Below are 17,367 nucleotides of genomic sequence, written 5' to 3'. Positions count from 1 at the left end.
GATCTTATTTGCACAGCAATCTCTTCCATCAGTTCATCAATCCTCCTCTTATCCACCCTCTTCACACCTGCAATTTTAATCCAGTTGTTCTCCTAGACCTACAACTTCTGTTGTTGTCTCTCTATCAGTGCCACTACTTTCCAGACCAGAAAGGTAGGCTGGCATTACATGATACACCAGAACTTTCCCCTTCAATTTCCTTGATTATTTTCTGTCTTCCATCAATGCCTCCACCCTCCCCCACACATTGACACACACCTCTGCCTCCAACCTACCATCCCCGGTCACTCAAATCTATTTCCCTGTCTGATCTCTTTCCCCACGAACTTAATATTCATTTATTTTCTCTGCTGTTTGACCCACATCACCTCAGTCTTCTCCATACTTATCTTCAATCCATGTTTCCTGAATGCCTCCTTGTACTCCCATCGTACCTCCTGCATCCCCCACTTACTCTCAGTCACAACAGCCAGATCGTCCACATACAACATCCCCCCTAGAATACCTTTCATCTTTACCCTCCTACTTCCCAGCTCCATCACCAAGATCAACATGAGTGGGATGAGAAAGCTTCCTTGTTTCAAACTGATGTTTACGCTAAACTCCTCACACATCCTTGGACTAAACCTCCCTTCGTTTCCTCGTACATCCCTTCCACCAACCTAACTTCTACTTGCGGCTTTCCTATCCATCTCAGTCTCGCCATCACCACCTTGTGCACAAAAAAAACCTAAAAGATTCTGTACTTCCCCGGATGTTGAACATCGCTCTTTCTCTTCCATATTACAGATCACACTAAAATACACAAATTCTGCGGTCACGAACTGATCCGTTAGGATGGGTTCTGTTACTACACTCATAATTTAAGTCAGGATGCTTTGAAAGCCTAATATACTTACAATATGTTGAAGAGCTGTGTAACAACAATGACCAGTGAGTCTGATTATAATCATTAGCATAGTCACACCTTATTAATCTAGTATTATAGTTACATTGTGAAATTTGTTAATTTGGTTCTTTTGCAAAATAATCACATCTTTTTTTTTTTCTCTCTCATTAATCTGTTCCTTACAACAATTATGATCACTTATTGAACAGTAATGGCTATTCTTAATGTATTGAATGAACAATTAAAGGATTTTATTAATGATACAAATTCTACAACACCCTATACTGAATATAAAAATCAAAACTCATTCGTTGTATGGCCAAAGTACGTAGTTTTAGTAATTTGTAAGCGAGTAGCTGATTTTCCAACTGCCTGGATCATCTGCTGGGCTCCAATCTTAATTCAGGTTTGCACCTTTTCTGCCCAGAACTTCTCCAAACATTTGGTCAACAACCTCAACCATAGGTCCACATCAGCAGATTGATGATCTGATTGATCAGATGCGTCTGTCTCGTCAATCAACCCGGCAATGCGACATCAATATTTAAACTGAACATCTAGCTTTACCAAGAGATGTTTGCTTTTCTTGGTCGATGCTGTCATGTATTTTTACAAATTCCTAATCTTTATCAGACATTCCATGATGTGACCTTACATTCCCAATGAATACAAACACAGTTCATCTTTACACGTACATCACACAGCACGTCCATTTCCGGCACATTACTGGATTTCTCATGAGCACGACTGTACTCCCGAGTAACCACCTAAAATATTTTAAATGTTGTTTGAATGCTTCATCAATTTTGTTTTTACCGTTATTGTTTTATTTATTGAATTTTGTGGCTTTTAAGAACACTTGATTCAACCCTAATCGACTTGCCGCTTCTCAAATTTAGAGATAGTCAAAGGGTGCCAATGCACATCTGGCCCTTTAATATAATATATAGCTATTTTATCCTTTTCAAGAACTCTTATTTTACATTCGTATTCCTGCATTAAGGCAATGACTTAGTTATGAACCCTCTCGTTTATCTCACAAAAACTATTTAACATGGTGGACTGGTCATGTCCAATTCAGTGAATTATGCATTGAATGTTTCTTTTTACACCTACCTCAGGCTGACATGTTTGCTGGAGCTATCTTTATCCAGCAATCCATGGGACTAAATCTTTACGTTGCAGTCATTTGCCTATTGATCGTCACTGCTCTGTACACTGTTACAGGTACAATGCAAATTTACACCAATATTATGATGATGTTGAGACAATGAAAAGAGGCATGTGGACTGCTTCTGCGGGTTTCAAATCTCTTAGTTATCACTGTAATTATAAGCTCCCTTGGCTCACCAGGATTGCACCAGCCCACCCAGTATGGTGCCCAATTACATTGCTCAATGCCAACAGCAGCAGCCAATCACATCCATCATGGGTGTGTCCCACCAGGAGTGGCCATTGGGCATGCACACAAAGGGCCAGTGGAGGCTCGGCATATATGTGTGCTCCCCCACCAATTGCACGCAGGCGCAAGAAGCCACCGCGGAGCCAATTCCAACCCTGATGTAGCGGCCTGGTCACAAAAAGGCTCCACACCATTGCCATGACACTCCGCACCCGGTTTGGAATCAATCCAGTCTCAGATGAGTGGGAACACAGGATGGACCAGAGTCTTTACTCTCTCTAACCATTGAAGTTGGACAGCACAATCGCCCCCCCCCCCCCCCGAGCAGTGCCACGAAGGATGAACAGCTTCACTCATAACATCGGTCTCAATGCAGAAAAATGTTCTAAATTGTTAACGTGAATGCAATGGTGCTAAACCCTTAATTATATCTCTGAACCCCCCACCCCTCCTCTTTCTATTGAACATAACAATTTGATCAATTTGCACCCTTCTTGTGGACGGTAGTGATGTTTGCTGCAGACTTTCAAACACATAGGAGGGAGCCAACGGAGACCAGCTTGAAGGGTGCAAGTGGCATTCATATTAGTAGCAGAGTGCGGTAACTGCTCTATGGGCGATCTTGTTCCAAATGCACAAGTGATCGCTCGCGAAAATATAAATTACCCCATATATTTTATATTTTAGCTCTCATACGAGCTTCGACAGTGGAAAAACAATCAAACAAACAAAGAAACAGGTTACAGACATGAACCAAAAACGTGCGTACAGATTATGGCGGGTGACCCTTCTATATTCTCACACCAATCAGCCTTGAAAACTCGGGCTAAAACCGAAAGTACATCCAAAAACTTTCATTTATTAAACAAATTGCTCATCCCTTTATTTGGGTGATGTATCGGCAACAGACCGCTGCCTCGATGGCTCCCGAAAATAAAAAAATAACAACCCAGGTTACGTACATGATGTAAAAACATGCCTATTGCTTATGTGCACACATAATACATTGTGGTTATGTAGCTTGGATAATTTAAATTGCACTGGCCCCCAAGCTGACACCAAAGGCCTGAAGGCCTTCGGCCTGAAGTCTGAGACTCAACAGTCTACATACTGTCGCCTTCACTCTGCCCATGATGCCCATCGGCTCCAACCCTTCGATATTTGATGATCCTTTCAACAGTCAATTCGGTTGTTTTACACCGAACGGAAAACATATAAGGAGGGCACGGTGATTGTTAATATGACACTTCCAAAGAAACTTGCCATTGCACCAAAATGGCGGATGTATAATTTTTTTTTCATGTTACAATTGTGGGTGGAGTCAGGCCAGCTGTCCAACCAATGGGTATAGAGCGGACATACATACAGTGGGGTGCTAATATATGAGTGCAGTTGGAAATTTAATATGGAATAGGCAAAGCCTAGAAGCGAACGTAGAATTCTTCTTACATTCGCTTCTGACTTTACCTATAACTTGTTCACAACTCTAAGCCTGGTGTTGGCTTAGTGGTTAGGGTGGCGGCTTGGGATCCCAGTGTCCTGAGTTCAAGCCCTGTTGGCTGCTGAATTAACACCAGGGGGTTGACTCAGCCTGTCATCCTTCCGAGGTCGGCGAAATGAGTGCCAGTGTACTGGTCCCGGTGTATGCCCCGGTTAGAATAGGTGTATCATATCCCTGTGTGTCGTAAGAAACGACCAGGGTTGGCGTCAGGAAAGGCATCCGGCTATAAAAAAAAAAACATTGCCTCACAAAAAAAAAAGCCAAACCCCTGCACAGCAGGGAAAAATGGCTGTAAAAACGGTCATTTTTTATTTGTTCACAACTGTATACTTGCCAACTATACTGTGGTACATGTAAGTGCCGCACAGCTGATGATTTTGACGCAATTTCCGGTTACTTCGGCCTGGATTCGGGATCAACGATCAAATAATGTAAATCACGATTAAAAATTTTTTTTTGATGATGCGGGAGATATCTTTATTAAAATCAGTGGAGGAAATATACACCATGTCTGATATTTGGGTCTTTCATGTCTCCGACGATGCCTTTATCTCCAGGGACGCATCATTCCAAATGACAAAAACGGAAGCAAAAGGGTCATAGCCGACGACACGGATTCCAAATTGCCAGGGTATTGTGTTGTTGTTGTTGTTGTTTCCTATTCTCTCATGTGCGCACGTTGAGTATGAAGCTCACTACATTCGCTATTAATTGAGACGTGATAACAAAATAAATCATTGTAATATGAAACCAAAAGCACTTTCGAGGGATTTCCATGAACTATTTAAGAGGATTTAACAACACTTATTATAATAGGAAAATTCAAATCTGTCTTTATGTATCAGCAATAATCAGTGTGACCCCCAATAAGCCTTGAGATCTCCCTCAATTCCATTTGGGAATAATTTCATTAGTTTCTGGATTATGTTTCAGTCGATCTTTTCCCAACAGTGTTGTATTGCACTCCAGAGCAAACATAGTCAGACTGCTCATTTCTCTCAAATGTATTGTTATGAATTTCAGAATCGGATCTGAATAATGCATACGAACATTTAGGTCCTCAGACAGTTATTTCCATAAATTCATGTCCAGGATAGACCCATCCCAATGTCTGGTGGGATTCTAACTTTGATGCGTTGAGAAGGGTAAATAATAGATTCCCTCTCTTATGGGATGGCCTTTTTCTCTTTACGACAGACACATTCATGCACGCGAGATAGCCGTGAGCCCAACGGAGGCTCGTCCACCCCCTTTCCATCAGGACACATTGGCTTGGAGGTGGACGATTTATTTACACCTTGGACTTGTCGGACATTTGATTAAGCACGCCACAAGCTTTTCCTGAGCAGTTATTCTGACGGTTAAATACGGCTGTGGATCATTTACCACGTCCACCTTTTTCCATCGACATTGACCCCCTGTTTGGCAGCTCTGTGGATGGTTGTTGTTGACGTTTTATGAGCGCTTCACGTTTTTGCTTGGTAATTCTGGCAAATGGCTTATTTCTTCCGTTCATCCAGTTGCTGTTGCGGTGCCGTTGCAATGATCGTGAGATTGGCGGTTTTGTCACATGCAACGATGCGCCAATAGGCAAGGTGGATTTGGCTGAAGTCTGCTTGAGGCTCTGCCCAGACTGGCTGCCTATAAAAAGAACGAGAGGACCGTTTTTTGTGACAGTTGGTGACAGCTGGTTGAGGCTCTTACAGCTCTGAGAGTTTTGTGATAGTTTGTGACAGCTGGATGACAGCTATTTTCACCTCCCGTCAGTTAGAGTCAGACAGTTGGTGAGCTGGCGACAGTTGAGTTTGTGACAGTTGGTGACGGCCTTGCAGCCTTGCAGCTGATCGCTGGTGACAGTCTCACAGCGCCTCAGCGTCTTACAGCTTCTCATAACTTCTCACTGTGCTTCAGCGCCTCACAGTACCTCACAGTTCCTCACAGCTCCTTACAGCAGTCCATTGGTTGTGGTTCCTGGTGGCTCCTGATGGTGAGTGATGCTTGGACCATTAATGCTGGTTCTGCTCGAGACCTGCTCTTGGCGTACCTGATTCTTGGCGTCCCTCGTTCCTGGGGATGACGACGTGCCGTTGATTTGTGTTCAAGCCTGTTTTGCGAGTGGGTGCACAGCAAGGCAAGGCGCTGGCAACGGACCAAGGCACACTCACACCAGGGCCATTTTATTTGACGTACGACGACTTCTACTTGGTAAACGAGACCGGATTCCTCTCCCCCCCCACCCCCACCCCCCGAATGATCTGCTGGGTACCCTTGTCTGTGTTTAATCATTAAGGCATCGTGATAAGCATCTGCTCTTTGACTATTTTTCTATCAATGCCTGACTAATCCTTTATTTGCTTGAAATTATTTTGATTGATTTGAATTTATTTATTTTCACCACAGGGAAATAAAAAAGTTCTTCTGTTTATTTATTTTTTCCGTATTAATAAATTCCTTGTTGATGTTTCAACCTGTCCATGCTTGTCCTTTCCTTCCATTGATCCAGCATTGTCCGAACATGACGGGGAGGTAATTACTAAACCAATTGACCTGCCATAGTCTGCACGCACCTGCGGTTAAACGCTCAGCCCCCCAAAATAAGATCTAATCAAGATAAGAGTGGTGCATTGCCGAGGGCACACTCCCTGTTCAGGAAGCCATGTGAGCTCTAGTTAAACGGAAAAATTAGACGGTGGACACTGGAACTCGTGGTTACTTTTGTGGTTGTAAAGCAACACACCGTATCACGAAATGTATTGTGAGCGGTGGCCCCAGGTCCGGCTCTTCCGAGGAGAAATGGGGATTAACCCCCACACGATACACTCGGCACCCACAGCGTAACAGTATTCACCCTTCACTCATTTTGTTTAGACAAAGTGTCAATCAATTTAACTCCAATAGATTAAACTTTGTGGATACATATCTTCAATATGATGCCAAATTTATGTGAAATCATGATTTCAAAAAAATATGGCATTGATTTAAGTAGACTCATACTTTTGCACCTCACTGTACATAAATACATACATACATACATACATACATACATACATCCAAATACTTGCTCCATTATATCTATATATATATATATATATATATATATATATATATATATATATATATATATATATATATATATATATATATATATATTGTGTTTTGTGTTTGATGCTTGCATTTCTTTGTGTAGACACTTTGGGTAATGTGACATTCTCTTTTTGATTAATTTGTTATTGGAATGAATGATCAAAATTTCTTTGTGGTTATTTTATAGGATGTGTATGTCTCCTCCATAACTCTGAAAACATGAAACCTCGTGGCCCAAAACTTTGCATGCATACTAAGGGAACTGCAAGTGAGTGCATGAATGAAAACGAGGTATTTGGGTAAAGACAAACATCCCTTTTGAAAATAATTAACAGGTTTATTAAATTTAAACCAAAAACAGGCTTATCCTTGGTCATTCCGCATTCACCTCACAGGGGTCTTAATCCACCATTTTGTTTTGGCCAATTTAAAAAGCCTTGGCGATTTTCCACGATGACCTCTCACAGACTAATCAAAGCATATAATTAGCCTGTCTTCAGATTTGGGGATCAGAGCTGGTGGATTAAATAACTGTTGAAATCTGAAAATTTAAAGACATTACCTATTCTTAGAACAAAAAGTATTTACTGTGACCTCTCCTTCAGTATCTATCTATAATTCCAGCAATCTCTGTGTGTCTCTGTCTGTCTGTCTGTCTGTCTGTCTGTGACCGCTATTTCTCAACAACCACTGCTCCGATCAAATTGAAACTTGCCAGGTATATTGCTGGGGCCCTGAGTATGTGCCTTTTCAAGGTTTGATATTAATTGGACAAGTGGTTGCCAAGTTATGGGCATTTATTTACCAAACCAATGACAGGACGTGGTGCTATGACATCACGATTGACGTCACAATTCTTTTTTTTCTTCTTCTTTTTTTTTGCACGTATGGGCACGCATGTACGGGCACGCACGTATGGGCCTGCATGTACGGGCACGCACGTATGGGCCTGCACTAGTATTTACAAATTGCCAAAGCATGAAACTTAACTTTTTCTACTGTTCCGAGAATTATATTGAGTGAAGAAAAGATTAATGTACCTAAAGTGTTACTTCACTGAGTGCAAGAAAAATAATTACGACAAAGCACTCATCATCGAATGCCTGATCATTGCTGTGTCCATCGCCAATCACCTGCCAAGCCAGTCGTTCCTTATCAACTGTCTCGTTGGAGGGCTTACTTGAGTGCGTAAGCCACTTGGTGAACGTTGTACAAGCTGCTTGTTTATGGCTGCCGACTCCTCTGAGCTCCCAAGGTTAATCACGACGAAACTTTATGGGATCACATATCTTTTACCGCTATGCACCTTACCAGGTGATTCAAACAGGCATTTTCTCACAATTCATCTCATAAACACAAGAGCCACCACTTGTTGTGGGGGAAGGGTGAGAGTCCGGAGTGGTTTGGGGTATGAGGAGGAAGGGAAAGGATTGGGATGGGGGAGGGAGGAATGGTGGGGTAAGAGAAGTTGGGGTGGGAGGAGGGAGGGGAGGAGTATAAGTCCAGAAGGAGGGGAAGGGGTGGGGTGGAAGTTTGGAGGGAGGGGATGGTGAAGGATGAGGGAGGGGAGAGGGGTGGGAAGGGGAGTGAGTAGGGGGAAGGGGTGGGAAGGGGAGTGAGTAGGGGGAAGGGGTGGGAGAGTGAAGAGCGGAGGAGTAGAGAGTGGGGGGGGGGGAGGGGGGAGAGAGAGAGACCGAGAGAGAGACCGAGAGAGACCGACCGAGAGAGACCGACCAAGAGAGACCGACCGAGAGAGACCGACCGAGAGAGACCGACCGAGACCTTGGCTAGCGATGTACACAGCGATTCATAGGGATGAAGCTCTATCTTACAGAAACCGTTACGACCTGTTCCAGGGTAAGGCATTTTTTGATTTGGCCGAAAGGAAATGGCACATTAAGACAACTTAGAGGTGAACACGGGCTGACCAAGGATAAGCCAGTTTTTGTGTTTTCATAATGAGATTCATTGTTATCTTCAAAAGTTGCGTTAAAGTTTATCCAAGTACCCAGGTTTCATTCATGCACTCCCTTGGAGTTCCCTTCGTCGGCTTGCAAAGTTTTGGGCCACCAGGTTTCATGGTTTTGCAGATATGAACACACACACACACACACACACACACACACACACACACACACACACACACACACACACACACACACACACACACACACACACACACACACCAGAGCCGGATTAATTATTAGGCAGACAAGGCATGTTGTGCCTTAGGGCCAGCCAAAAATTCGGGCCACAAAAATTTAGGGAACTTCTTTTTTTGTTTTTTTTCCATACAATTCTTATTGGTCTCGTAATATTGTTTCGAATTTGGAAATCTATCGCATACAACATACAGGTTCCTTTAGCTCAGTTATCTCGGTAAGTACGTGTTTTATAGACAGCTTCCTCCCCCTGGTCTAATGGGTGAATAAGTGTAAATGCGCTGCGATTTGTTATTGGAATACCCCATCTTACGCAACAACAACAACAACAACAACAGCAACAACAACAGCAACAACAACAACGCCATCTACACGTCCATCCTGACGTCATGACGCTCGCGGCATTCTTCGTGACACGTCAGCCCGCAGGCGCGCGCGTGGGCGGAGTCTAGCGTAGGCGCGGCGTCCCTCCTTAGCCAATCGGCAGGGAGCAGCTGTCCTCCCCGCCCCGCCTCAGACTCGACACGGTCGCCATTAGACACGCAGTCGGAGGTGAGGTAAACACTGTATCGTGTTTAATGTTTGTATTTTATAATAAAAGGTTTTAAAACTTGTACATCTGATGTTCTATTTGCACATTCAATCCATCGTTATGTCAGGACGCAAAGGTGGCTGGGAGCGAGCTCAGGAGTCGCAGAAAAAGAAGCCTAAGGAGGATCAACTACTCGAGAAGACTCATAAATTGACATCGTTTTTCCATGTGGTGGAGAAAGATGCTGCTGTTGGTGGTGATTATGATATCGATTCAACGAAGGACTCCCCTTCAACATCGCCGCAGTTGATCCTGTCGAAGACAGGCCGGCCGACGATGGTGACACGAGGGGCGAAGATGCTTCAGTATCGACTCCACTGATTCCCAACGATGTCGGGTTGTTTGGTAACATCACAGACAAACTGCGCCATGTGTGCATCAGCTTTGGCACTGACCATTTTCGGAACTTGGACGACAGTTATCCAGAAACGAAGCGCGAATACTCTGGGGTGAATCGCCTTCTTAATGCCAGTGCCTTCAAACGGGTTTTGCCAAATGAGGAGGGAGCTGATCGTGATTGGTTGGTTTATTCTCCTGCCAAAGCTTGCGTTTTCTGTTTTCCTCTGACAGAGGTGCACAGCTTTCTGGCTCTAGATTTACTGATTGGAAGCATACGGCTCGGTACTTGAAGGCCCATGAAATCGGCCCAAAGGAGATAGAATCAGTTCTAACATTTTGTCAGCGTTGTGCTGATGCCTGTCGAGTTGATAAGCAATTTCATCAAAACGTGCTGGAGCAGCGCAGCTATTGGAAAAATGTGTTGACACGTTGTGTTGCCACAATTACTTTTCTTTGCGAGAGGGGTCAGTCGTTTCGAGGCAGTAACGAAATTGTTGGCTCCAGCAGCAATGGTAATTACTTGGGAATTTTTGGAGTTGATTGGCCAGTTTGATCCGTTTTGGTCTGAGCACATCCATTACCATGCCAATCGGGGTCGCGGTCACACGTCTTATTTGTCAAAAGCAATCTGCGAATAATTAATTGCTATGATGGGCAAGCAAGTACTTGGTCGCATCAAGGATGAGATTTTGATGTCGCGGTATTTCTCCGTTTCAGTGGACTCCACACCAGACATTGCCCATACGGACCAGCTCACTATCATCCTCCGCTACGTCAACGTGACACATCACAAGCCTGTCGAGCGTTTCCTCGCGTTCATTAGTATCTCTAGTCATACAGGTCAGAATGTTGCTGATACTCTTCTCCAATACTTGAAGGACCATGACATCGACTTTGACAATTGCCGCGGTCAGATGTATGACAATGCTAGTAATATGTCGGGCAAGTACAATGGTATGCAGCAAATTTTGAAGAACAAGAACAGTTTGGTTGATTACATTCCCTATGTAGGTCACTCTTTGAACCTAGTTGGTCAGGCCACGGCGGATTGTTGCATTGAAGCGGTTTCATTTTTTGGGTTTTTGCAGCGCCTGTATGCGTTCTTTGTGGCATCCACGCACCGTTGGGGTGTCCTGCAGACCCATGTGGAACAGCAACCTGGGTGCCTTGTTCCGAAACACCCGTCGGATACCCGGTGGTCTGCCCGAGCTGATGCCACTGAAGCTCTGTTCCGCGGTTACCGCCAGTTCCAGAATGCTCTCGAAGAGATCTCTGCAGATGAAAATCAGAACAGGGAGACACGAAATGAGGCGAATTCTTTGGCAGAAAAGATGGACACCATAGAAGTTGCCCTGATGTGTGAACTTTGGAATGATATTTTGCAGTGCTTCAAGAGCTGCAGCAAGTTGTTGCAAAGTGCCACCATAGAATTAACACCAGCTATTTGTCTGCTGAAGAGTTTGAATGAGTTTTTACATGCGCGCAGAGAAAATTTTGATTTCTATGAGCAACAAGCATGTGATCGCTGCAGCAACAGCACTTACAAATCCGAAAGTCGGCGAATGCCAAAGCGTGAGAAGCGTGACAATGATGGAAATGCTACTGATGCCACAGAAGGGATGACTGGCCAACAAAAATTCAAAGTTAATACATTTTATGTCATCATTGACCAACTGCCAAGTGCATTGCAGAAACGCACAGAGGCGTATTCTGTAGTGCTGCAGCGGTTTGGCGTTCTGACAGAGTTTGACTCTATGACCGACGAGGATATCAACGCTGCTATTACAGGGCTTGTTAGTGTGTATCACAAGGATCTGAATACTGATTTTGCATCAGAGTTCCGTCAGTTTATTTGCTGGTATAAAAACAGACTGCCCTCAAGTTCCCCCTCAACAGGGTGTGCACAGCATATGTTTGCGCTGCTGCACACCACTGGAGTTCATGCAGCCTTTCCAAACACTGAAGTGGCTCTCCGAATATACTTAGCACTGATGGCCACCAATTGTTCAGGAGAACGCTCATTTTCGCAGCTAAAGAGAATCAAAGATGTGAAGCGTTCTACCATGTATCAACAGCGTCTTGGTGCGTTGGCCCTTTTGTGCATTGAAAGTGATTTGCTCCGACAACTGGACTTCAGTTCCGTAATTGAAGAGTTTGCAGTTGTAAAAGCGCGCAAGGTTGCAATCTCAGGTCTCGTAAACTGTAAAGCAAAGTGCCAAATCTGTACGTGTTTTGTCTTGCATATATTCATACACTGTAAATTGTATAGAGGGATTAAATAAACTATTTTCTTTTTACATTTAATATTTGTCTTTTTTTCTATTAAATATTTTGTTCTTGAATCAGTTCATCTTTTGTCTGGGGTCCATTTCCATGAGCCCGAGATCTAATTTAAAATTTTCAGGCCATTCTCTAAAATTTCAAAAAGTGCCTTAGGGCCAGCCGAGGCTTAATCCGGCACTGACACACACACACACACACACACACACACACACACACACACACACACACACACACACACACACACACACACACACACACACACACACACACACACACACACACACACACACACACACACACACACACACACTCCCACTCACTCTTTTATTATGATAGATAACTATCCTCATTAACTCACCATATTGCTTTACAACTGGAATTGTTCCAAGAGTCCAACTGATGGCAATATAGTTTTATATCCTCATAGCACCTTATCGGAGGTTAATAATAACATGAATTCCCTTACAAGCAACTTCAACTTCAACTTCAACACAAGCCATTCAGCCCACCATAGCCTGCACTATGATTGCCAACCTTTGGTTGTTTGTCTATGCTCTAACTATTTTTCAGCAAGGAAGCAACACGTGACATTTTAAAAGACTTTGATATGACTCAGATGAGGTTTGAACTGCCGAGCTCCCAGACTCGGAGTGAATGATCGAACTATGCCGTTATGCCACCGTAACTGATAGTTTGCAATGATTCCACATGTTTCTACCATTGCCATGGCATTTTTTTGCGAAAATATGTTAATTGAAATGAAAACTTTACTCTGCTTCGATCAAACTTACAGAAGATAATTTTTTGTCATATTTCTTTTCACAGGTGGACTCACTGCAGTGATCTACACAGACACCATGCAGACGATCATTATGCTGATTGGAAGCCTAATTCTCATGGGTTATGGTAAATATGTTTTGATCACAGTATTGAAATTTCTGATACAAATCACTTTGAACTTGCATCATTCATGAAAAAAACAAGCACAGTATCACAAGATACAAGAGCCGTTCCAATTTGACCTAGACTTGAGTTTATAAAAGGTAATGTATGTAGATTAATAATTTTTGACATTATGTGTGTGTATATAACGTTTCTGTATAAGATTGGGGGCTCATGGAAGAGCGAGATAACAGAGGTTAAGAAGGCAGGTAATTGACATTTGGGTATTTGTGTCATAGTTGGACAAAACAAGAATGTTGATAATAATCAATAACCCATAATCCTATGTTACCTGCTTTTAATGCATGTCCTGAAAAATCAAGAGTTGACAAGTGAGATAACAAAGGTTGTGGAACAAAGGATAACTAGAGAGTTCATAGAATACGATACTCACGCAGTGTTCAGGTTCATACTTCAATTGTAATAAAGTAATGATTTTAAAGATCATTTAAGAAAAAAAAACATCCAGAGGTTTAGCGCTGTTGAAGCAGTGATAATGTGTTATACATCACCCTTATACACCACCCTATAGATATACAGTATATATAGAACATGTCCATGTAGCCGACTGCAAAACTAGAGCTTCTTAGAAGGATTATGAAGGCGATTTGTGTTCTTCATTGTTCAAGTATGTAATTCAATTTAAACTAGGAGGGCACTCGGAAGAGCGAATACCTCCGCCACGCAATTCCTGATTCAGTGGAACATATCGAGCCCAATAACTTTTTGAAATATCATGCCACAAATTGTATTTAGCCCCATCTCTCGATGGTGAAGAATTACTTTAAAAATTAAATATTTATCGTGTCCGCATTCAGATCTTCACCAAAAACGAATCGATTCGTCCTTGTCACACACCCAACATGTCCATCAAGTTTCGTCTGAATCTATTAACAACTTCTTGAGACATCATGCTATGTAAATATCGGTTTAGTCCTATCTGATCTCAATGGTGAAGAATCAGTTTAAAATTTTTTTTATCGGATCCGGATTCGGATCTTCACCAAAATTGAATTAATTCTTCCTTGTCACACACCCAACATGTCCACCAAGTTTAGTCTGAATCAGTCCACAACTTTTTGAGATATCATGCAATATATCGTTCTTGGCCCTATCTCTTAATGGTGAAGAATCAATTTTAAAATTTTAGTATCCGGATCTGGATCTTCACCAAAATCTAATCAGTCCGTCCTTGTCAAATACCCAACCTGTCCACCAAATTGCATTCAAATACGTCCACAACTTTTTGAGATATCCTGCACACAAAGAAACAAATGAAATTGCTCGTTGAGCAAGGAATTGCTGGAATAACTTTGTCATATCTCCATGATCTCTGAAAAACACAAAAACCTGGAAATCAATTTGGTTCTTATAAGTCGATAGTGCTTCTGTTTAATGAGTTATACCACTTAGTTTGGTCATGATCATAACTTGGAAGTCAATCGGACTTGAAATGGCGTTTTTATCACAATTTGAAAGTTTTGACCCGACCCCCCTGACATTCGACCCCCGACCGCTAAGAAGGGTGTTGGTGTGACACCCCAATGAGACATATGGTTGGATGCAGAATTGGAAGATGCACATTTTGGATTTAGTTTGAAGTCGATATGATCATTTTGGCAGACGTTATTGCGAAAATCAAAATTTCGTTTTTTTGGTGACCTTCACCTTGACCTTTGACCGAGATTCACCAAAAACGACAACTGTCTAAGTTGGACCATTGCCGACGTCTGTACCCAGTTTGGTCATGATTGCTGAAATGGTGTGGCTGCTACATGGTAAACAAACACACAAACAAACAGACAGACAGACAGACAGACACACAGAATGACACACACAACCGACCAACATAATTGCCGAAATCCAAAGGATTCCGACAATTAACAAACATAAAGGGGTGAAAACATAACCTCCTTCAACCTTCGGTGGTGGAGGTAATAAAAGTTTTAAAGACGTATAAATAATTAAATTCCAAGTTTTACTTCCATTTTACCCAGCATCGATTACGTCACCCTATCTGACCCATTACATGAGTTTTTCATTCCTCTTGTGTTCTTTATAATGGTCTAAAAAACAGTAATTTTACTGTTTGGAATGATTTTCAATTTTGTTTCACTGCCAGGCAGGCAGACGGAGTAAAAAAAAAACTTATCTCATAGAGCACATGTACGATCAGGACGAATTCAAAGCTGAAGTCTTCCTATTTCAACAATAAACTTGTCTTCCTATTCATGTTCCAATTCGTTAAAAAATTCATTTAAAATAAGTTGTTCCTCGATCTTAAACTGATACGACAGACAGACATGAACCAATTGCTTCACCCTACTTTTTGCTTCACTTGTGTGGGGTAAATTATGAAATTTCTCATCAAAGAAAACATCAAATCTGTGGATTTTACATATTAGTTGCTGCACGATAATGATGATGATTCCCTGTCAAGAATGATCGTGTGATCAATTATTTTTGATGAATGTTGTCCCTCAGTGGCTATAAATACGTCTTAAAAATTATACACTGAAGTTATATGGAAGGATCTCTGACGAGACCCATGTCCCTTTCTGATGAGACATGCATGTCCAATGCTAGAGAATACCATACAAAGTAATGCAAGTAACATTTTTTGCAATACACCTGAGGTTTCGTAACATTTTAAACAAAAGATCAGGTAAAATTTAAAGCACCTTCATTTCAATAAATATATATTTTAATGTTTCACAAATAATGCTCAAGATACACAGTACTTACCCACGCACACGAAGCAAAAAGTGGGGTTAAGCAATTCGTTCATGTCTGTCTGTCTGTGTGTCTGTCTGTCTTATCAGTTTATGATCAAGGAACAACTTATTCAAATCAAATGTTTCATTTTACAGTACTTTGTCTGAATTTGTCCTGATCGCACATGTGCAGAGAAAAGCGAGATAATGTTTTTTGTTTTTTTTTACTTTGTCTGCCTGCCTGGCAGTCAAACAAAATTGAAAATCATTTCAAACAGGAAAATTTGTTTTTAAAGACTTCATAAAGGACACAAACAACAGGCACGAATAACTAATGTAATGCGTTAGATAGGGTGATGTATTCGACATTGTGGAAAATGTTAGTAAATTCCAGAATAAATTAATTTATACGAATTTTACTATCTTTATTTTATTTAAATTTAATTATATACGAGTACTTGAAGACTGTAGTGCACAAATTGTCTGTAATAATACATCCAAGGACATCAAGTTTTGTAGAACTGGGATGACAATTTAAATAATGGTTATTAGCAGGGTTCTTCTTTAAACCAAATTGAAAATTTCAGGCAATCTATTACTAAAAGGAGCAGCGTCCGTACGTGTGTCTGGCACACTTTATGTGAATAAAAGGGTTCCTGCTCTCGTGGTACAGGGTATTTCATGAAAAAAAACGCAACCCAAAGTTGTTTTTATATGTTTTTTTTTAATTTTCCATTTAAAAACATGAAACTTCTACAAAAGAATATTTGTAATATGTTGAAAAAGTAACACAAAAATGAACCTTGTGATTTCAGAAGACATTTCACAAAAAGCATGCCTTAAATGGCTGCCCTGCTGCAACAGGCATAAATGTATCTTCCTGGTGAAGTTGTCGATAACTCGGCTGCATTCTTGAACCGGAATAGCTTTGATGTTGGTGGCAATTGCATTTTTGAGGTCGTCAATAGTCTGAGTTCTCCCCAGTACACTCCAATCTTTGGGGTTACCTGAAGGACAAAGTCAGGTTGGTTGAGGTGCAGAGAATGGGGCACCCATTCAACATCTGTCGTCCTAAAGATGATTCGATCATTGAATTTCTGTTTTAGCCACTGTATCGATCTTTTGGAAGTGTTTGGTGCAGCAACATCTTGCTGAAACCATTTGCACAGCCATGTCAATGTAGCGCTTCCTTGCTAATGCAACCCAGAACCTCTGGATAAATTTCAGTACTTTTCAGTGTTTACGGTTACCGATTTCCCTTCTTCATCTTGAAACCAGAAAGGCCCAATGATGGCATATTCGCTTATGGTAACCCATGCAGTGCATTTCTAGCTGCGCAATGGCCTTTCAAGACCTTTAACAGGAGAACTGGAACCCCAAAACACGTTTTTAGAGTTAATACGACCACTTCAAAGAAACTGCGCCTTGTCAGAAAACCACACATAACTTGGATGCCTAC

General features: G+C 41.8%; 1 protein-coding gene across 3 annotated transcripts in view; it reads left to right on the top strand.

Moving 5' to 3' along the window:
* The window catches only part of LOC147011145 (sodium/glucose cotransporter 1-like), a 125,737-nt gene that overhangs the window by 14,748 nt on the left and 93,622 nt on the right, over positions 1-17,367 (top strand). For all 3 annotated transcript variants that reach the window (XR_015052524.1, XM_085860343.1, XM_085860342.1), the window contains exons 6-7: positions 2,011-2,116; positions 13,078-13,158. Coding sequence is in view for 2 of the 3 variants with exons in the window: in XM_085860343.1 (XP_085716469.1) it covers positions 2,011-2,116; positions 13,078-13,158 (187 nt within the window). In the remaining variant the exon portion in view is untranslated. The remainder of the gene's footprint in view (positions 1-2,010; positions 2,117-13,077; positions 13,159-17,367) is intronic.

The sequence above is a fragment of the Eptatretus burgeri genome, chromosome 16, assembly GCF_056783735.1.
Source record: "Eptatretus burgeri isolate ZD-2024b chromosome 16, Ebu_testis_v1, whole genome shotgun sequence".
NCBI lineage: Eukaryota > Metazoa > Chordata > Myxini > Myxiniformes > Myxinidae > Eptatretus > Eptatretus burgeri.
The sequence above is the reverse complement of the archived record's forward strand: the minus strand, read 5'-3'. Positions and strand labels throughout refer to the sequence as shown.